The sequence below is a fragment of the Camarhynchus parvulus genome, unplaced genomic scaffold (assembly GCF_901933205.1).
Source record: "Camarhynchus parvulus unplaced genomic scaffold, STF_HiC, whole genome shotgun sequence".
Taxonomy (NCBI): domain Eukaryota; kingdom Metazoa; phylum Chordata; class Aves; order Passeriformes; family Thraupidae; genus Camarhynchus; species Camarhynchus parvulus.
This window is the reverse complement of record NW_022148798.1, coordinates 76,325-98,198: the sequence shown is the minus strand read 5'-3', so window position 1 is coordinate 98,198 and position 21,874 is coordinate 76,325. Positions and strand designations below refer to the sequence as shown.

Here is a 21,874-nt window from a genome sequence, read left to right as displayed (position 1 = left end):
CTGCCCAAAAGGCAAAAATTCCGCCCAAAAAAGGCGGGAAAATTCCACCCAAAAAGGTGAAAATTGCCCCAAAAAATGTGAAAATTCTGCACAAAAAGGCGAAAATTCGGCCTAAAAAGGCGAAAACCCAAAAGGAGAAAATTCTGCCCAATACAGCGAAGATTCCACCGAAAAAAGGCCAAAATTCCACCCAAAATTTCGCCTTTTTTGGGCGGAATTTTCACACAAAACTGTGAAAATTCCATCCAAGAAAGGCAAAAATTCCGCCCAAAAAAGGTGAAAAAACACCCAAAAAAGGCGGGAAAATTCAACCCAAAAAGGCGCGAAAATTCCGCCCAAAAAGGCGAAAATTCAACCCAAAAAAGGCGAAAATTCCACCTGAAAAAAGGCTTGAAAATTCCGCCCAAAAAGGTAAAAATTGCCCCCAAAAAGCTGAAAATTCCACCAAGAAAAGGCCAAAATTCCAACCCAAAATTTCGCCTTTTTTGGGTGGAATATTCACGGGTTTGGGTGAAAATTCCACCGAAAAAAGGCGAAAATTGCACCCAAAAAGGCGCAAAAAACGTCGAGAAACGGCGAAAAAACCGGCGAAACGGCGCGAAGGGGGCGGAGTTTGGGTACAAAGTTTAATGGGGGAGGGGGCGGGGCCGCGGGTATGGTAATGAGGGGCGGGGTCAGGGGTCGGGCAGGTCGTCGAGCATGGGCGAGCCCAGCGTGAGGTCGCGCTGGAGGCTCTCGAGCGCGGCGGGGCTGAGGCGGTGAACCTCCAGCCAATCGGCCAAGAGCGACGCCGAGAGCGGCGCCGAGTCCACGTGGCTGCGCGGGGGGCGGGGCCACGGCGACGTCAGCCGGGGGAGGGAGACGGGAGGAGCCAATGAGAGACGAGCGAGGGGATGGAGGGGAGACAGGGCGGTGGTGGTTGAGGAACGCGACGGAACGCAACGGAACCCAACGGAACCCAACCCAATAAACCCAACCCAACCCAACCCAACCCAACCAATAAACCCAACCCAACCCAACCCAATGAAACCCAATGGAACCCAACGAAACCCAACCCAACCCAACCCAAACCAATGATGGTCACTAAACCCAACCCAACCCAACCCAACCCAACCAAACCCAACCCAACCCAACCCAATGGAACCCAACCCAACCCAACGGAACCCAACCCAACCCAACTCAATGGAACCCAATGGAACCCAACAGAACCCAACGGAACCCAACCCAACTCAATGATGGTCAATAAACCCAACCCAACCCAACCCAACCCAACCCAACCCAACGGAACCCAACCCAATAAATCCAACCCAACCCAACTCAATGAAACCCAACTGACCGAACCCAACTCAACCCAACCCAACCCAATGCAACAAAGCCCAACCCAACCCAATGAAACTCAATAAACCCAACCCAACCCAACCCAACCCAACCCAACCCAACCCAACCCAACCCAACCCAACCCAACCCAACCCAACCCCACCCCACCCCCGGCCCCTCCCCACCTGTCCTTGGCCTCGCCCACCATGTCGAGCGATTGGCTCAGGAACTCCTCGAGGTCGAGGCCGACGCCGTACCCGGCGCCGCTGCCCTTGGGCGTCACCGGGAACACGGGCGGCAGCGGATCCTCCACCTGCCCCAAAGGGGGCGTGGCTCTCACCCGAAACGGGGGCGTGGCCACGCCCAGACCCCGCCCACTTCCCCCCCATCCCTTAAACCGAGCCCCGCCCCCTCACCTGCGACTTCTGCAGCTGCTGCGTCACCGTGGCCACGTCCGGAGGCTCCGCCCACCCCGCAGGGGCCGGCCACGCCTCGTTGGGCGGGGCCGGGCAGGGGGGGGGGCTTCTTGGCGGGGCTGGGCGCCGTCGGCCATCTTGGTCCAGCGCTCCAGCAGGTGCCGGTCGTCGTCGGTGAGGACGAGGCCCTGAGCCCCTCCCCGGGGCGTGGCTTCGGGCGCCCGCGCGCCTGCGCTGCTTCTTCTCGCGCGCCCTTGGCGCGCTCCTGGCGGCGCCGGGCGCTTCTCCACGGCTCCCCGCTGCCGCTCGGCCGCCGTCACCGCTTGCGGCACTCGGCGGCGTCCGGCGCCGCGCAGGGCGGGTCTGGGGGGAGGGGCCGGGGGGGAGGGGCCAGGCGGGGGCGGCCAATGGGAGGTGGAGGGCGGGGAATGGGAGGGAGGTCGAGGAGAGGTCAATGGATTTGGGCAAAGTCAATGGAACTCAAGGCGACCGAAGTCAACCAACTCAAGTTGAGTCAACCCAACCCAACCCAACTCAACCCAACCCAACAACCAACCCAACCCAACCCAACCCAACCAACCAACCCAACCCAACCCAACCAACCCAACCAACCCAACAACCCACCAACCAACCCAACCCAAAACCAACCCAACCCAACCCAACTCAACCCAACCCAACCAACCCAACCACCAACCCAACCCAACCCAACCCAACCCAACCAACCCAATAAACCCAACCCAACCCAACCCAACTCAACCCAACCCAACTCAACCCAATAAACCCAACCCAACCCAACCCAACCCAACCCAACCCAACCCAACCCAACCTCAACCCAACAAACCCAACCCAACCCAACCAACCCAACCCAACCCAACCCAACTCAACCCAACTCAACCCAACCCAACCAACCCAACCCAACCCAACCCAACCCAACCCAACTCAACCCAACCCAACCCAACCCAACCCAACCCAACCCAACCCAACTCAACCCAACCCAACCCAACCAACCCAACTCAACCCAACTCAACCCAACTCAACCCAACCCAACCCAACCCAACCCAACCCAACCCAACCCAACCCAACCCAGCCCCTCCCCCCACCTTTACTCTTGTTCCTCATCGCCGATTTCAGCAGCGCCGCCTTCAGCGCGCCTTGGTGTCGTCCGAGATGGCGCTGCCCTCTGGCGCGGAGGAGCCACCGCCGGCCCCGCCGCGCCGCCCGCCCCGCCGCCCCCGCCGCCCGGCTCCGCCTTCACCGCGGCGACTCCATGGGGCAGTCGGGGGCGGGGCCCGGCTGGGCATGTCCACGTCGGCGCACGGCGGCCATGACGGATCGCCGAGGCGCCGCCGAGGTCGGCGCCGACCGCGTGGAGCTCAACGTTGACCCGTTGTCAGCCACGTTGACTTCAACGTCCGTCCTGCCGACGCCATCGGCCGCACCCACGCCACGCCGCCGCCCCGGCGCCCGGCGCGATCTGCCGCCGGATGCCGCCGGCCGCCGTGGAAATCGGCGATCTCGGCCACGATGGCCGCCTTGATCTCCTCCTTGGTCAGCGCCTGCGGTCGGCGGTCGAACGCCGGGCACGCACTCGGGCTCGTCCTCGGGGTGCGTGGTATTTGGCCAGGAACGGGTGCCGCAGCGCCTCGGCCACGCCCACCCTGTCCGCTGGTCGGCGCAGCATCCGCCCCAGCAGCGCCAGCGCGGCCGGCTCGGCGTCGCCCGAACAGGCTCTCCCACGGCACCGGCGGCGCGCGGCGGCAAGCTCTGCACGTAGGCGCGGACGCTTCGGCGCCCGATGGCCGCCATGACGCCCGGCGGCGGCGTGCCCAGCACGGCCATGATGAGCTGCAGCTGGTGCACGTAGTTGCGGCCCGGGAAGAGCTGGCGGCGCCCCAGCATCTCGGCGAAGATGCAGCCGACCGACCACATGTCGATGGCGCGCGTGTAGCGGTGCAGCGAGAGCAGCAGCTCCGGCGCGCGGTACCAGCGCGTGGCCACGTACTCGGTGAGGAAGGGCTTGGCGTGGCGCGCGTCGGCGCCCAGGCCGCGCGCCATGCCGAGGTCGCCGATCTTGAGCTCGCAGTTCTCGTTGACCAGCAGGTTGCTGGGCTTGAGGTCGCGGTGCAGCACGTTGGCCGAGTGGATGTACTTGAGGCCGCGCAGGAGCTGGTAGAGGAAGTAGCGGACGTGCTCGAGCGTGAGCGGCTGGGAGGAGTGGATGATCTGGTGGAGGTCGCTCTCCATGAGGTCCAGCACGACGTAGCTGGGCGGGCGGGGAGGGGTTGGCCAAGCCAAGCCAAGTCAAGTCAAGTCAACTCAACTCAACTCAATGAGCTCAACCCAACCCAACTCAGCTTGAGTCAAGTCAATGAACCCAACTCAACCCAACTCAACCGAACTCAACAAACCCAACTCAACCAAACCTAACTCAACAGAACTCAATGAGCTCAACCCAACCCAACTCAGCTTGAGTCAAGTCAATGAACCCAACGAACCCAACTCAACCCAACTCAACCCAACTCAACCCAACTCAACTCAACGAACTCAATCCTACTCAACTTGAGTCAAGTCAATAGACTCAACCCTAGCCAACCCAACTCAACCAAACTCAACAAGCCCAACTCTACTCAATTCAACTGAACCAAACCGAACTCAAGTCAATGAACTCAACCCAACCCAACTCAACCAAACTCAACCCAACCTGACTCAAGCAAACCCAACAAAACCAACTCTATGCAAACTCAACCCAACTCAACAAACCCGACTCAACTCAATGAACCCAACCCAACCCAACTTAATCCAACTCAACGTAACTCAACAGAACCCATCCAACCCAACTCAACCCAACCCAACCCAACCCGAACCCAACCAACCCAACCCAACCCAACCCAACCCAACCCAACCCAACCCAACCCGACCCTTCCCAACCAACCCAACCCAACCCAACCCAAACCAATCAGTCAAACCCAACTCAACTCAACAAACCCAACCCAACCCAACCCGACCCAGCCAAACTCAACGTCGCTCAATCAAACTCAACCCAACCCAACCCAACCCAACCCAACCCCACCCCCGGGCCCCCTTCCCAACCGAACTCAACCCAACCCTTCGCAGGAGCCTTGATGACCCAACCGAACCCAACTAACCTCAACCCAACGCAACCCAACCGCAACCCAACCCAACGTTGGGACCCTTCTTAGCCACCTGCTAGCCTGGGCAAGGAACCCAACGAACACCGTCAACGGTGTACCCAGGTAACCAATCAGGTGTAACCCAGTAACTCAACAAACCCAACCCAACGCACCCAGTACCAGTGCCAAACTAATCGCTCAATCAAACCTATCCCAACCCAACTCCATACCCAGTTCCCCCCCCCCCGTGCCCTCACCTGCCCACGGTGAATTTCAGGTGTGCCAGGTGTGCCCAGGTATCCCAGATGTCCCAGTGTGTGTCCCAGTGTGCTGAGGTATCTTCAGGTGTCCCAGGTGTCTCACTGCCCAGTGTCCCATGGCCCAGGTATTGGGTATCCCAGGTGTATCGATGTGAGGTTCCTGTGGCCAGTATCCAGGTGTTCGCTATCTCAGGTGTATCTAGATATCCCAGGTGTACCCAGGTGTCCCTCAGTGTCCCAGGTGTATCCCAGGTGTATCCCAGGTGTATCCCAGGTGTGTCCCAGGTGTATCCCAGGTGTGTCCCAGGTGTATCCCAGGTATCTCAGGTGTCCCTCACCTGTCCCAGGTGTATCCCAGGTGTGTCCCAGGTGCGTCTCACCTGTGTCGCGCCGCCGCGCCAAGCTGACCACGCCGTAGGCGCCGGTGCCGATGGTCTCGATGACCTCGTAGTCGTCGCCCACGTCGAAGGTGACGTTCGGTGCCGCGAAGCAGCAGCGCCAGCGGCCCCGGGGGGTCTCGCGCCGGCTCCTCGGGGGCGGGGCCGGGCTCGCCCATCGCACCTGGCGGGGGGGGAGGGGCACCTGGGCGGACGCAAAAGCACCTGGAATGGACCCAAAATGACCTGAAATGGGCCCAAAATGACCCTAAAGGGACCCAAAATCTCAATAAGGGACCCAAAATCACCTTAAATTGACCAAATATGACATCAAATGGACCCAAAAGCACCTGGAATGGACCCAAAATGACATTAAAGGGACCCAAAATCTCAATAATGGACCCAAAATGACCTGAAATGGACCCAAAATCTGCCTAAATTGACCCAAAATGACATTAAATTCACCCAAAATCACCTGAAATGGGCCCAAAAGCACCTTAAAGTGACCTAAAATTGCCTTAAAGGGACCCAAAATCATCTTAAATTGACCCAAAATGCCCTTAAATGGACCCAAAAATGACATTAATGGACCAAAAATCACCTGAAATGGACCCAAAATTACCCTAAATGGCCCCAAATTCACCCTAAAGTCACCTGGGGGACCCAAAATCGCCTTAAATTGACCAAAAATGGAACTAAATGGACCCAAATCACCTTGAAGGGACCCAAAATCACCTTAAAAATTGACCCAAAATCCGCTTAAATGGACCCAAAATCATTTGAAATTTACCCGAAATCACCTCAAATTGACCAAAAATCCCCTTACAGGAACCAAATTCCCCTTAAATGGACCCAAAATCACCTGGGGGCACCAAAATCACCTGAAATGGGCCCAAAATCTCAATAAATGGACCCAAAATCCGCTTAAAGGAACCACTTTGGAATTTGGAGCCAAAATCGCCTTAAATTGCCCCAAAATCACCTGGAAGGACCCAAAATTCGCTTAAAGGAACCAAATCCTTTAAAATCGCCCCAAAATCCACTCCAAGGAGCCAAAATCCCCTTAAAGGATCCCCAAATCCCCCGAAATTGACCCAAAATCGCCTGAAATGGACCCAAAAATCACCCGGGGGGTCCCAAAATCGCCCGGATTCGCCCCAAACGCCGCCGGAAGTTGCCCCGGGCCCCCCAGCCCCCCCCCGTTGCCATGGCGACCCCCCCGAGGCGCTCACCGCTCCCGCCGAAACCCGGAAGTGGCTCCGCCCCAGGCCACGCCCCCCCGCCGCTCCGTGGTTTATTGGAAGCACTTCCGGCTCCTCTCGGTGGTTTTTGTGGGGAGGCCTCGATGGTTTTTCGCGGGGACTTCCGGGTTCTCTCTATGATTCCGGAGGACTTCCGGTTTATCTCTATGATTTTTTTGAAGTCTTCCCGTTCATGTCTATGGTTTTGGAGGACTTCCTGCTCGTCTCCAGGGCATTTCCGGTTGATTTCCGGGTTTTCGCGATGACTTCCGGTTAGTCTCTGTAGTCTTGGAGGAGTTCCGGTTAGTCTCGGTAGTTTAGGAGGACTTCCGGTTTGGCTCTATGGTGTTGGAGGACTCTGAGTCCTCTCTATGGTTTCGCCCGTGGTTTCTGCGCATGCGCGGCGCACTCACTTCCGGTTGTGCCGCCATGAGGGACCGGACGCGGGAACTGCATCAGGCGAGAGGCCAAAAAATGGGGAAAAAACCCGAAAAATCGGGAAAAAGAGGCGAAAAATCGGGAAAAGGAGCCCGGAATCGGAACCGGGGAGCCCGAAAATGGGGGAGAAGTGGCTGAAAATGGGAAAAAAGAGGAGAAAAATGGGGGAAAAGAGGCGAGAAATGGGAAAAAGGCCGGGAAATGGCGGAAATTGGGAAAAAAAGGGGAAAAAATGGGAAAAAGAGACAAAAATGAGGGGAAAAGTAAAAAAATTGGGGAAAGGAGTGCAAAGTGGGGATCGGGGATGGGAAAAATGGGGGAAAGAGGCAAAAATTGGGGGAAAATCCGCGAAATTGGGAAAATTTGACCAAAAAATTGGAAAAAAAGCCTCAAAAATTGGGAAAAAAACCTCAGAAATTGGGAAAAAGAGCCCAAAAAGTTGGAAAATGAGACAAAATGTGGAAAAAACTTCCAAAAATGGGGAAAAAAATCAAAATTTGGGAAAAGAAGATAAAAAATGGGGAAAAAGAAGCAAAAAATGGAGAAAAAGGCAAAAAATGGAAATTTAACTCAAAATCAGGAAAAGAGGCCAAAAATGGGGAAATTTGGGGTTTCCCCCCAAAAATCCGAGTTGGTTTTTCCCAAAATTTTGGGGTTTTTCCCCCCAAAATTTGGGATTTTTCCTTCCACAATTAAAAATCACCATTTTTTTACCCAAGTTTGTCGTTTTCACCCAAAAATTCCAAATTTCCCTCCCAAATTTGGGTTTCCCCCAATTTTTTTTCCACGAAATTTTTTTCACCCCCAAATTTCTTGGGATTTTTCCCCAAATTTCTCGTTTTTCCCCACCCCAATTTTTTTTTTCCCCAAATTTTGATTTTTTACCCAATTTACATACCACCCCCCCTTTCCCCATTTTCCCCAAAACTTTAAATCAACCCAAATTTGACATTTTCACCCAAAATTCCCAATTTCCCCAAATTTGGATTCTTTTTCCCCAAATTTTCCATTTTCACCCCAAATCCCGAATTTCCCCCCCAGGGCTCGGACTCGGACTCGGAGGGGGAGGGGCCGGGGGGGGAGGGGCGGCTCCTCGGCCCCCAGGACCCCGCCCTGGCCCAGGTGGGTCCCGCCCCCTTGTTTGGGGGTTGTTGCATCTCATTTGCATCTCATTTGCATCTCGGTTTCCCCTCTCTGGTTCCGGTGGGGCTCTGTCGCGGCCATATCGCGATAGAACCGATTGATATCGCGATATAACCCGTCCATATCGCGATAGAACGTTTTCATGTCACGACGGGCGCGCCGTGCCCATCCAGCGCTGGGGGCGTTGTCACGATACGAACCTCCCCTATCGCGATAGAGCCCGTTCACGTCGCGATAGAGCCCGTTGGTGTCGCGATGTAACCGGTTCATATCGTGACAGAAGCCGTTCGTGTCGCAATTTGTTGTTCTCTATCGCGATATAAGGCGTAAATATCGCGACGTAACCCGTTTGTATTGAGACTTATCGTCCCCTGTTGCGATATAAACCGCTTATGTCGCAATATAACCCATTCATGTCGTGATATAACCCATCGATGTCACGATATAACCCATTCATACCGGGATGTAATCCATATCCCGATATAATCCGTTCACGCTGTGATGTATCCCCATATCGCGATATATCCTGCTCGTGTTGCGACGTAATGTGTTGATATCGTGATATAACCTGTTCATATCATGATATGTCGCGACAAGCACGCCATGTCCGCACATTGCTGGGGGCACTGTCGCTGTACAACCCCCTATGTCGCGATATAAAGTGTTTCTATCGCGATATAACCCGTGTCTCTATCGCGACAGGCGCGCCGTGTCCGTTCCCTGCTGTTGCTGTCGCTGTGTCTCATGGTCATATCGCGATATAACCCGCGTCTATATAACGACAGGCGCGCCATGTCCGTGCATCGCTGTCGGCGCTGTCACTTGTATAACTCACATTCATATCGCGATATATCGCGACAGGCGTACCGTGTCCACACTGCCCTGGGGGCGCTGTCGCTGTGTAACCTGTCGCTGTGTCTCTATCGCGATATAACCCGTGTCTCTATCGCGACAGGCGCGCCGTGTCCGCTCCCTGCTCTCGGCGCTGTCGCTGTATGTCACATTCATATCGCGATATAACCCGTGTCTCTATCGCGACAGGCGCGCCGTGTCCGCTCTGTCTCGTTGCTGTCCCTGTGTCTCTATCGCGATATAACCCGTGTCTCTATCGCGACAGGCGCGCCGTGTCCGCTCCCTGCTCTCGCTGCTGTATAACCCTGTGTCTCTATCGCGATATAACCCGTGTCTCTATCGCGACAGGCGCGCCGTGTCCGCGCCCTGCTCTCATTGCTGTCGCTGTGTAACCTGTCGCTGTGTTTATATCACGATATAACCCATTGATATCCCGACAGGCGCGCCGTGTCCGTCCCTGCTCGTCGCTGTCACTGTTGTCACATTCATATCGCGATATAACCCGTGTCTCTATCGCGACAGGCGCGCCGTGTCCGCTCCCTGCTCTCGTTGCTGTCCCTGCGCGCGGCCGAGCTGCAGCGGCTGCAGGAGCGAGCGCTGAGAACGCCCCTCCCCCCACCCGGTGAGAGCAGGGGGGGTCGGGAATTGGGGAAATTTGGGACAAATTTGGGGAAATTTGGGGGAATTTTGGGGGAATTTCAGGAGAAAATTTTGGGAGACTTTTGGGGGCAATGTGGAGGAAATTTTGGGTGGATTTTCGGAGGAATTTTGGGGATTTTTGGGGTGGATTTTGAAGGAAATTTTGGGGGGATTTGGGGAGAATTTTGGGAGGAATTTCAGGGGATTTTGGGTAAATTTTGGGAGAATTTTGGGGGGAATTTGGAGGAAATTTTGGGAGAATTTTGGGAGGAATTTGGGGGGATTTTGGGTAAATTTTGGGGGGATTTGGGGAAATTTTGGGGAATTTTAGGGCGAATTTCGGGGGGAAATTTTGGGCGATTTTGGGGAATTTCAGGGAGAATTTTGGGGAAGTTTGAGGAAATTTTGAGAGACTTTGGGGAGTTTTGGACGATTTTTGGGCAAATTCCGGGCAATTTTCCATGAATTTTGGGCAATTTTGGGGTGATTTTTGGCGGAAATTTGGGGGAAATTTTATGAGGATTTTTGGGGCATTTCGGGGAGAATTTGGCGGGAATTTTGAGGGAATTTTTGGGTGAATTTTGCCCAATTTTTGAACGAACTTTTGGGAGGATTTTGGTTGAAGTTTTGGCGTCAATCTTAGGTGAATATTTGTGTAAATTTGGAGTCACTTTTGGGTGAAATTTCCGCGTTTTTGGGTCCCCAGAGCTGCAGGAGGAGCTGCAGCGGCTCCGGGACGAGATCCAGGATCTGACCCGGGACATCCAGGGGGGGCTCCGAGGTAACCCCAAAATAGCCCCAAAACACCCCAAAAATACCCCAAAAAACCCCCAAAATACCCCAAAATATCCCCCCAAAATGGCCCCAAAACACCCCAAAAAATACCCCAAAAAAACCCCAAAATATCCCCAAAATACCCCAAAATATCCCCCCAAAATAGCCCCAAAAATTACCCCAAAAATACCCCAAAAAACCCCAAAAAATACCCCCAAAATACCCCAAAATATCCCCCCAAAATATCCCCAAAATATCCCCTAAAATACCCCCAAAATACCCCCTAAAATACCCCCCAAAAACCCCAAAATATCCCTTAAAACACCCCAAAAATAGCCCCAAAAAACCCAAAAAAATAGCCCCAAAATACCCCAAAATATCCCCCAAAATACCCCAAAAATAGCCCCCAAAATAGCCCCAAAATATCCCCAAAATATCCCCAAAATATCCCCCCTAAACACCCCAAAAATACCCCAAAATACCCCCAAAAACAACCCAAAATCCCCCCAAAATATCCCCTAAAATACCCCCCAAAAAAACCCAAAATATCCCTTAAAACACCCCAAAAATAGCCCCAAAAACCCCCAAATACCCCAAAATATCCCCCCAAAATATCCCCCTAAAATACCCCAAAAATAGCCCCAAAAATAGCCCAAAATATCCCCAAAATATCCCCAAAATACCCCCCAAAACCCCAAAAATCAACCCTCAAAACACCCCAAAACCACCCCAAAATTCCCCAAAAATACCCCCCAAAAATCCAAAAAAAACCCCAAATTACCCCCAAAATCCCCCCAAAATATTCCCAAAAATGTTCCCAAAAATCCCCCCAAAATTCCGCCAAAAATTCCCCCAAAAAACCCCAAATCAGCCCTCAAAATATCCCCAACCCCCCCAAAATCTCCCCAAATTCCCCCAAAAATTGCCCCAAAATTACCCCAAAAATAACCCCGAAACCACCCCAAAAAAACCTCCAAAAATCCCCCAAAATCCCCAAATTCTCCCCAAAATACCCCAAAAATAACCCCAAAATTGCTCCTAAAAAAACCCCAAAAATCCCCAAAATATCCCCGAAATTACTCAAAAATATCCCCCAAAAACCCCAAAATATCCCCAAAAAATAACCCCAAAAAAATCCCCAAAAAACTTCCAAAAAATCCCCAAAATCCCCCAAATTCCCCAATTTTGGGCTTTTTCTTCCCTTTTTTGGTTTCCACTTCTCGGTTTGGGATTTTTTCCCCAATTTTGGGGTTTTTTGCCCCATTTTGGGATTTTTTCCCCAATTTTGGATTTTTTTGCCCAATTTTTGAGTTTTTTGCCCAATTTCGGGATTGTTTTGCCCAATTGGACTTTTTTCCCCAATTTTTTGGGGTTTTGCCCAATTTTTGATTTTTTGACCAATTTTGGGATTTTTTTTGCCCAATTTTGGGGTTTTTTACGTAATTTTGAGTTTTTTCCCCAATTTTGGATTTTTTGCCCAATTTTTTTGGTTTTTTCCCCAATTTTGGGGTTTTTGCCCCAATTTTTGGATTTTTTGCCCAATATTTGAGTTTTTTGCCCAATTTTGGGTTTTTTCCCCCATGTTTGGGTTTTTTTACCCAATTTGGGGTTTTTTTCCCAATTTTGGGATTTTTTTGAGTTTTTTGCCCGATATTTGGGTGTTTTCCCCAATGTTTCCCCAGTTTTGGGGTTTTTATCCCAAATTTTGGATTTTTTGCCCAATATTTGAGTTTTTTGCCCAATCTTGGGGCTTTTTTCCCCAATTTTGGGTTTTTTCCCCCATGTTTGGGTTTTTTTACCCAATTTGGGGTTTTTATCCCAAATTTTGGATTTTTTGCCCAGTATTTGGGGTTTTGCCCAGTTTTGGGGTTTTTTTGCCATTTTTGGGTTTTTTTGCCCCAATTTTTGGATTTTTTGCCCAATATTTGGGGTTTTTGCCCAATTTTGGGATGTTTTCCCCCATTTTGGTTTTTTTGCCCCATTTGGGTTTTTTTGCCTCAATTTGGATTTTTTTCCCCAATTTTGGGGTTTTTTTCCCGATGTTTTCCCCAATTTTTGGCGTTTTTTGCCTCAATTTTGGGTTTTTTTCCCATGTTTGGGGTTTTTTCCCCAATTTTGGCATTTTTTCCCAATTTTTGGGTTTTTTACCCTATTTTGGGATTTTTTTCCCCAATTTTTGAGGGTTTTTTGCCCAATTTTTGGGGTTTTTCCCATTTTTTGGGGTTTTTTCCCCAATTTTTGGGGTTTTTCCCAATTTTTGGGATTTTTTTGCCCAATTTCGGGGTTTTTGCCCAATTTTTGAGGTTTTTCCCAATTTTTGAGTTTTTTGCCCCAATTTTCAGCCCTGGCCCCGGCCAAGGAGGACGAGGAGGCCCCGAACTCCATCGGGACGCGGCTCAGACAGACCCAGGTTCGGATTTTGGGGAGAATTCCGGGGATTTGGGGCAAATTCGGGAATTTTGGGGTTTTTTAGGGAATTTTGGGGGAATTTGGGCAAATTTGGGGGGAATTTTGGGAATTTTAAACGAATTTTGGGGGGAATTTTTCAGGGATTTTTGGGAAAATCTGAGGGAATTTTGGGGGAAATTCCAGGGATTTTGGGCAAATTTGGGGTGAAATGTGGAGATTTTGGGGGTTTTGGGGAATTTTGGGCAAATTTGGGGGAATTTTTGGGGGGAATTTTTCGGGGATTTTTTGGGGAAATTTGAGGGAATTTTGGGTGAAATTTGGGGGATTTTGGAGGTGAATTTTGGGGTTTTTTAGGGCATTTTTGGGAGGAATTTTGGGGCTTTTTTTGGGGGTTTTTTTGGTGAATTTGGGGGAATTTTTGGGGCGAATTTTGGGGTTTTTGGGGGGGAATTTTGGGGGGAATTTTTGGGATTTTGGGTGGAATTTCATCATTTCTGGACGGAATTTTTTGGGTTTTTTGGGATTTTTGGGGTTTTTGGGGCGACCCTGAGAGATTTTGGGATCCCTGGGTGGATTTTGGGTGGATTTGGCTGGATTTGGCCATTCCTGGGTGGACTCATTTTTCACTCATTCCTGCCGGATTTTCATTTTTGGATTTTTGGGGTTTTTTTTGGGTGCCCTACAGATTTTGGGGCTCCCTGGGTGGGATTTTGAGTGGATTTGAGTGGATTTTGGGTGAATTTTGCTCATTTCTGGCTGGATTTTGGCCATTTCTGGGTGGATTTTCCTCATTTCTGGATGGAAATTTTGGGGGAATTTTTGGGGGTTTTGGGATTTTGGGGTTTTTGGGGTCATTCTGACGGTTTTGGGGTTCTCTGGTCGGGATTTTGGGTGGATTTGAGTGGATTTTGGGTGAATTTTCCTCATTCCTGGACGGATTTTCGTCATTTCTGGATGGATTTTCGTCGAATTTTTTGGGATTTTTTTGGGGTTTTTTGGTCTTTTGGGGTTTTTGGGGCGGCCCTGACAGATTTTGGGATCCCTGGGTGGGATTTTGGGTGGATTTGGGTGCATTTTGCTCATTCCTGGTTGGATTTTCATGGGGATTTTTGGGATTTTGACCATTTCTGGGTGGATTTTGGGGTTTTTGGGGTTTCTTTGGATTTTGGGGTTTTCAGGGCGGCCCTGATGGATTTTGGGGTTCCCTGGGTGGGATTTGGGTGGATTTTGGGTCGATGTGGGTGGATTTTGGGTGCATTTTCCTCATTCCTGGGTGGATTTTCACCATTTGTGGATGGATCGAATTTTGGGGGAATTTTTTGGGATTTTTGGGGATTTTGGCCTTTTGGGGTTTTGGGGTCGCCCTGACAGATTTTGGGGTTCCCTGGGTGGGGATTTTGGGTGGATTTGGGTGGATTTGGCCATTCTTGGGTGGATTTTCCTCATTTTGGTGGATTTTCGCCATTCTTGGACGGATTTTCCTCATTCCTGGACGGATTTTTTTGGGGTTTTTTGGGATTTTGGGGTTTTGGGGCGGCCCTGACAGATTTTGGGGTTCCCATCGCAGCACGGGCTCCTGGCCCAGCAGTTTTGGGCGCTCACGGGGACCCTTCAGGCCGCCCAGGCCCGGTACCGCCAGCGCAGCCTGCAGCGCATCCAGCGCCAGCTCCACATCGGTGAGAACCCAAAATTTTTGGGGATTTTTGGGAAAATTTCCGCTCCCAAAATTTTTTTTGGGAGGCTCCTCCATCATTTAAGACCCTCCCAGGAAATTTTTGGGGAGTTTGACAAAAATTTGGAAGGTCCTAAAAAATTTTGGGGCCGAAACGTTTTGGGGTCGGTGCTGGGGACGGCGCGGGTGGCGTTTTTTGGGGGGTCCCCAAATTTTTTTGGGGTCCCAAAAATTCCTCGGGGGGTCCTGAAAGGTTTGGGAGGGTCCCAGAAAAATTTTGGGGGATTTTGGTAAAATTTGGGGATTTTGGGAGGTTTGGATGGGAGGGGAAAATTAGGAAGGGTCCCAAAAATTTGGGGGGGCTGAGAAAATTTTGGGGCCCAAAAAAATTTTTTTGGGGTCCCAAAAATTCCTGGGGGGGTCCTGAGATCCTTGGGGGGGTCCCAGAAAAATTTTGGCGGGGGAAGGATTTGAAAAAATTTTGGGGGAATCTTGAAAATTTTGGGGTTTTTGGAAAGGTTTCGAGGGAGGGAAAATTATTTGGGGGAGATGAAAAATTTGGGGGGGATCCTAAAAATTTGGGGGTTCCAAAAAATTCTGGGGGGGGTCCCAAAATTTGGGAAGGGTCCTAAAAAATTTGGGGGGAGGGAAGAAATTTTGGAGGGTTTCCAAAATTTGGGGGGGGAGGGGGTCCCAAAAATCTTGGGATCATTTTTCCATTTTTGGGGTCCCTTGTTCCGATTTTTGGGGGTTCATAAAGCGAAGTTTGGGGGGCTCTGACCACAGGTCTGGGTCCCTTTTTCTCATTTTGGGCCCATTTTTGGATTGTTGGTGTTGCCAATCCCATTTCGGGGATCTGTAAACCAAAATTTTGGGGCAATTTTTGCCCAATTTGGGTCTCTTCTCCCAAATTTGGGTGAATTTTTTCCAGTTTTGGGCCCCCTTCCCCATTTTGGACTAAAATTTTCCCTTTTTTTGCTCAATTTTCCCATTTTTGCCTCAATTTTCCCCAACTTTTGGGTCCATTTGCCCATTTCTGGGTAAAATTTTCCCAATTTTGCGTCATTTTCAGCATTTTTTGGTTTTCCTTTCCTATTTCTGGGTCCCCTTTCCCCATTTTTTGGGTAAAATTTTCCCATTTTTTTGCTCCATTTTGTCCAAGTTTTGCTCAATTTCCCCAGTTTTGGGGTATTTGAGCCCAATTTTGTGAGAATTTTCCCTTTTTGACTCAATTTTCCCCATTTTTTTTTGGGTTCGTTTCCCCAGTTTTAGGTAAAATTTCCCTGGTTTTTGTTCCATTTTCCCGATTTTGTGAGAATATTCCCATTTTTTGCTCAATTTTCCCCATTTTTTGGGTTTGTTTCCCCAGTTTTTGATAAAATTTCCCCAATTTTGAGGTATTTTAACCCATTTTTTGTTCAATTTCCCTCATTTTTTTGGGTTCATTTCCCTGTTTTTGCTCAATTTCCCCACTTTTGGGGTATTTTAACCCAATTCTGCGAAAATTTCCCCATTTTTGACTCAGTTGCCCCATTTCTGTCCAAATTTTCCCCATTTTTTTGGGTTCATTTCCCCATTTTTAGGTAAAATTTGCCCATTTTTGCTCCATTTCCCCAATTCTGTGAGAATTTCCCCATTTTTGGCTGAATTTCCCCATTTCTGTCCCAATTTTCCCTTTTTTTGGGTTCATTTCCCTATTTTTGGTAGAATTTCCCCAATTTTGGGCTATTTTAACCCAATTTTGCTCAATTTCCCCATTTTTGTTGGAATTTTCCCCATTTCTGTCCCAATTTCCCCCATTTTGGGGTTCGTTTCCCCATTTTCAGGTACAATTTCCCCATTTTTGGCTCAATTTCCCCAATTTCGGTTACTTTAACCCAATTTTGCTCAATTTCCCCGTTTTTTGGGTTCATTTCCCCATTTTGTGAGAATGTTCCTGGTTTTTTGCTCAATTTCCCCATTTTTGGGGTTCATTTCCCCATTTTTGGGGTTCATTTCCCCATTTTTGGGGTTCATTTCCCCATTTTTTGGGTTCATTTCCCCATTTTCAGGTACAATTTCCCCGTTTTTGGCTCAATTTCCCCAATTTTGGGCTATTTTAACCCAATTTTGCTCAATTTCCCCATTTTTTGGGTTCATTTCCCCATTTTTTGGGTTCATTTCCCCATTTTTTGGGGTTCATTTCCCCATTTTCAGGTACAATTTCCCCGTTTTTTGGGTTCGTTTCCCCATTTTTGGGTTCGTTTCCCCATTTTTGGGTTCATTTCTTTTTGGGTTCATTTCCCCATTTTCAGGTACAATTTCCCCGTTTTTGGTTCCATTTCCCCGGTTTTGCTCCCTTTAACCCAATTTCGCTCAATTTTCCCGTTTCTGGGGGAATTGGCCCCGATTCGCAGCCGGGCAGGCGCCGCTGGCCGAGGAGGAGCTCGAGGCGCTGCTGGAGTCGGGCCAGAGCCAGATCTTCGTGCAGCACGTGCGCTTTGGGGCGCAAAAACGGCGATTTTGGGCAAAAATTGGGGTTTGGGGGAAAAAAATGGGATTTTGGGGGATTTTTTGGGGAAAATTGGGATTTTTGGGGTTTTTGGGGGGTTGGGGGGGATTTTGGGCTGATTTGGGGATTTTTTTGTGGGGAATTTGGGGGATTTTGGGGTGAAGTTTTGGGATTTTGGGGTTTTTGGGGGTTTGGGGGAAAAATTGGGATTTTTGGGGGGATTTTTTTGGTTTTTTTTTTTTTTTTGAGGATTTTGGGGCTTTTGGGGGATTTTTTTTGGAGTGGTTTGGGGGATTTTTGGGGGGCATTTTGGGGTGAAATTTGGGGATTTTGGAGTTTTTTTGGGGGGGATTTGGGGAAATTTTGGGGGGGATTTTGGGCTGATTTGGGGTTTTTTTTGGGGGATTTTGGAGGGATTTGGGGTGAATTTTTGGGATTTTGGGCTTTGGGGCCATTTTGGGGGTTTTTTTTCAGGAGATTTGGGGAAATTTTTGGGTTTTTTGGGGGGGATTTTGGGCTGATTTGGGGATTTTTTGTGGGGAATTTGGGGGGATTTTGGGGTGAAGTTTTGGGATTTTGGGGTTTTTGGGGGTTTGGGGGAAAAATTGGGATTTTTGGGGGGATTTTTTTGGGTTTTTTTTTGGAGGATTTTGGGGCTTTTTGGGGATTTTTTTTGAATGGGTTTGGGGGATTTTTGGGGGGCATTTTGGGGTGAAATTTGGGGATTTTGGGGTTTTTGGGGGGGAATTTGGGGAAATTTTGGGGCTTTTTTGGGCATTTTTTAATGGGGAGTTTTGGGGGATTTTGGGTTTTTGGCACTTTTTAAACGTTATTTTTTTGGGGTTTTTTTGATGGGTTTGGGGGATTTTGGAGGGCATTTTAGGGTTATTTGGGAGGATTTTGGGGTGAAATTTTGGCGTTTTTGGGTTTTTGGAGGTTTTATTTGGGGGTTTTGGGGGAGGGGATTTGGGGAAATTTTGGGGTTATTTTGAGATTTTGGGGGGTGGGGCTTCTTTTGTGTCGATTTTTGGGGGGAATTTTTTTAATTTTTATGGGATTTTTTGGGGGGATTTTTTTTTGATTTCTTGGGTTTTTTGGGGTAATTTTCTGTCAATTTTTACGGGATTTTTGGGGGATTTTTGGGGTTATTTTGAGATTTTTTGGGAGGATTTTTTTTTATTTGTGCAGGGATTTTTGGGGCGATTTTTTGGGGTTATTTTCTGTCAATTTTTGCCGGTTTTTTGGGGGGATTTTTTGGGTTTTTTGGGGTTATTTTCTATCAACTTTCATGGGATTTTTGGTTTTTTTTTTTTAATTTTCACGGGATTTTTTGGGGGATTTTTGGGGGGATTTTTGGGGTAATTTTCTGTCAATTTTTGCTGGTTTTTTGGGGGGATTTTTCGGGTGTTTTGGGGTAATTTTCTATCAATTTTCACGGGATTTTTGGGGGGATTTTTTGGGGGGGATTTTTGGGGGATTTTCTGTCAATTTTTGCCGGTTTTTGGGGGGATTTTTTGGGTTTTTTTAGGGTAATTTTCTATCAATTTTCACGGGATTTTGGGGGGGATTTTTGGGGGATTTTTTGGGGTTATTTTCTGTCAATTTTCTCGGGATTTTTGGGGATTTTTTGGGGGGATTTTTTGGGGGGATTTTTGGGGTCATTTTTTGTCAATTTTTGCCGGTTTTGGGGGGATTTTGGGGGGATTTTTTCCCTCCCCTCCGGCTGGGATTTTGGGGTGAATTTGGCCGTTTCCAGGCGCGTTCGCCGCTCTCGGCGCGGGCGCTGGACGAGGCCGGGCGGCGGCACCGGGAGCTGCAGCGCCTGGAGCGCGGCCTCAGGGAGCTGGGCGAGCTCTTCCAGCTGCTGGGCAGCACCGTCGAGGCCCAGGTGGGACTGGTTTGTACTGGGTTGTACTGGGAGGGACTGGGAGGCGAAAATTTGGTGATTTTGGCGATTTTATTTCAGCTCGCGATTCTAGGGCAAAAATGTATTTTAGGAAAAGGTATGGGGTGGAAATGGGGTGGTTGTTTGTTTATAGGGATGGCACTGGGAGGAAAAAAATTTGGTGGTTTTGGGGAAAAATGGGGATTTTCAAAATGTTTAGGGTAAAGATGGGATGGATGTTTAACTTGTACTGGTTGGTATTGGGAGGAGAAAATTTGGTGGTTTTGGGTGAAAAAACGGCGATTTTAGCTCAAAAAATATCAATTTTGGGTCAAAACCAGCAATTTTAGGCAAAAAGGGAAATGGGTTTTAAGTAAATGGGTACGTTTATACTGGAATTTTGTATACTGGTTTAGCTCAAAAAATGTCAAATTTGGGACAAAAAATGGCATTTTTGGGACAAAAATCGGTGATTTGGGGATGGAAATGGTGCTGGTTTATACTGGTTTATACTGGTCTATAGTGGTTTGTACTGGGATGGAACTGGGAGGAACTGGGAGGTGAAAATTTGGTGATTTTGGGTCCAAAAATGGGGATTTTGGGGCAGAATTGGGGCCTCAGGGAGCTGGGCGAGCTCTTCCAGCTGCTGGGCAGCACCGTCGAGGCCCAGGTGGGACTGGTGTGTACTGGTTTGTACTGGGAGGGACTGGGAGGCAAATTGGTGTTGAAACGGGGTTTTACTGGAACGTTAAAACTGGTTTTTGGGGGGCAAAAATGTCAATTTTTCAATTTTGGGTCAAAACCAGCAATTTTAGGGCAAAAATCGGTGATTTTAAGGTGTAAATGGGACTGGTTTATACTGGTCTATACTGGTTTGTACTGGGAGGGACTGGGAGGAAAAAATTCGGCGATTTTGGGTGAAGAAACGGCGATTTAGGGTCCAAAAATGTCAATTTTATGGCAAAAATGGGGATTTTGGGGATGGAAATGGGACTGGTTTGTACTGGGAGGGAACTGGGAGGGACTGGGAGGAAAAAACGCGGGGATTTTGGGTGCAAAAGCGGCGATTTTAGCTCCAAACCGTTTCATACTGGTTTGTACTGGTGCAGGGTGACGTCATCGACCGCATCGAGCTGCACGTGCAGCGCTCGGGGGCGGAGCTGGACAAGGGGCGGGGCCACCTGCAGGGGGCGGGGCAGAGGCGCAAGGCGGCCAGACGGGTAACTGGTTTATACTGGTTTATACTGGGAGGGGTCACTAAGCAAACTGGGGGGATGAGACTGGTTTGTACTGGGAGGGGTTAAAGGGGCGCTGGGTTAAACTGGGAGTTACTGGTTTGTACTGGGCCTCACTGGGAGCAGGCCCCAACTCCCACACCAGGCCCAGCCTGCTCCAAACTGGTTTAAACCGCTCCGAACCGGTTTGTACTGGTCCGGACTGGTTTGTACCGCCCCAGACTAGTCCGTACTGGTTCATACTGGTTTATACTGGTCCGCAGAAGCGCCTGGCCCTCGCCGCCTGCGCCTCGGTCGCCATCTTGGTCCTGGTCGCCATTGTGGCCGCCTCAGTGGCTTCCGGGTAGCTCCGAGTCTTCCCATTGGCTGCGGCGGCTGCCAATCAACGCGAACCCCACCCTCCGCCCCCTCCGATTGGCTGGGAGTGACATCAGGGCGCTGGGAGGCGAAGCCCGCCCCGCTCCGGCGGTGATTGGGCGGTGGGGGTGTCAGTCAAGCGATGCGCGGTTTTTATTGGTCGGTGGTGATGTAATGGTGGTGGCGGGGGGAACTCCGCCCCGCGGCGGTTTCTATTGGCTGCTGGTGACGTCAGCGGCGAATAAAGCACTTTTCAGCCCAAAAATGGCCCAAAAAATAATAAAAAAAAATTCTAAAAAAACTCCAGAAACCAAAACCGGGTGAGAATTGCGTCCTAAACCCAAAAATTCACGGAAATCTTGCAGGTTTCAGCCAATCAAAGCCAAAACCAAAACCCCCAAATTCCCTCCCAGAATCCTGAAAATGAAATAAAATTTAAAACCGAAAAAAAAAAAAAATCCCCAATAAATCTCAAAAAAATTCCCCCCAAAAATTCCTTTGAAATTCCCAAAATAATCCCCCAAATTTCCCCCAAGAATCCCCCAAAAAATCCCCCCAAAAATTCCCCAAAACTCCCTGAAAAATCCCCAAAAAAACCCTGAAAAATCCCCCAAAAATTTTCCAAAAAATCCCCCAAAATTACAAAAAAAATTTCACGAAATCACCAAAAAAAATCTCCAAAAAGCCCCGAAAAATTCCTTTAAAAATCCCCAAAAAAATCCCCCAAAATTTTAAAATCCCAAAAATCTTCAAAAATCCCCGAAATTCCCACCAAAATTCCCGAAATTCCCGCCAAAATCCCCGAAATTCCCGCCAAAATCCGCCCCCAAATCTCCAATTTTTGGCCCCAAATTTCCTCTCTCTTTATGGAGGGGGCGTGGCCTGAAGGAAGGGGCGTGGCCTGAAGGTAAGGGGCGTGGTTTAAGGGGAAGGGGGCTTGGCCTGAGCGCATCCTGCCCCGCCCCCTTGGCCCCCCGAGCAGAAGCCGAAGGGCCCGAGATGGTGAGGGGGGAAATTGGGGCAAAATGGGGGGAAATTGGGAAAATTGGGGGGAATTTTGAACATTTTGGGGGAATTTCGGGGAATTTTGGGGAATTTGGGGAATTTTGAGGGATTTTGGGGAATTTTGGGGGGAATTTGTGGAATTTTGGGGAATGTTAAGGGGAATTTTGGGGGAAATTTGGGGAACTTTGGGGGGAATTTTTTGGGGGGAATTTTTGGGATATTCGAGAGGGAA

The 21,874-nt window shown here is 49.6% G+C and overlaps 2 protein-coding genes across 3 annotated transcripts; one reads left to right on the top strand and one right to left on the bottom strand.

Annotated features, from left to right (window-relative positions):
- Positions 1–620: 620 nt before the first annotated feature.
- MAPK7 (mitogen-activated protein kinase 7) lies at positions 621–3,989 on the bottom strand. Its single transcript, XM_030970828.1, is given in 12 exon segments — positions 621–816; positions 1,503–1,630; positions 1,734–1,929; positions 1,986–2,055; positions 2,058–2,096; positions 2,834–2,884; positions 2,887–2,996; positions 3,177–3,311; positions 3,313–3,341; positions 3,343–3,447; positions 3,449–3,481; positions 3,483–3,989. Coding segments are annotated over 12 exon segments (1,533 nt in total). The 5' UTR covers positions 3,978–3,989; the 3' UTR covers positions 621–674.
- A 3,179-nt stretch (positions 3,990–7,168) lies between these two features.
- LOC115917098 (syntaxin-4-like) lies at positions 7,169–20,938 on the top strand. 2 transcript variants are annotated; one of them, XM_030970829.1, is made up of 10 exons: positions 7,169–7,201; positions 8,222–8,302; positions 9,698–9,797; positions 10,521–10,595; positions 12,931–12,998; positions 14,565–14,673; positions 17,066–17,142; positions 18,917–19,048; positions 20,155–20,265; positions 20,544–20,938. In XM_030970829.1, exons 1-10 carry the CDS (start codon positions 7,172–7,174, stop codon positions 20,625–20,627), a joined length of 867 nt encoding a protein of 288 aa, XP_030826689.1. In that variant the 5' UTR covers positions 7,169–7,171; the 3' UTR covers positions 20,628–20,938. The 2 variants fall into 2 exon arrangements, with proteins under 2 accessions (XP_030826689.1, XP_030826690.1); XM_030970830.1 differs by lacking the exons at positions 14,565–14,673; positions 17,066–17,142.
- The last annotated feature ends 936 nt before the right edge of the window (positions 20,939–21,874 follow it).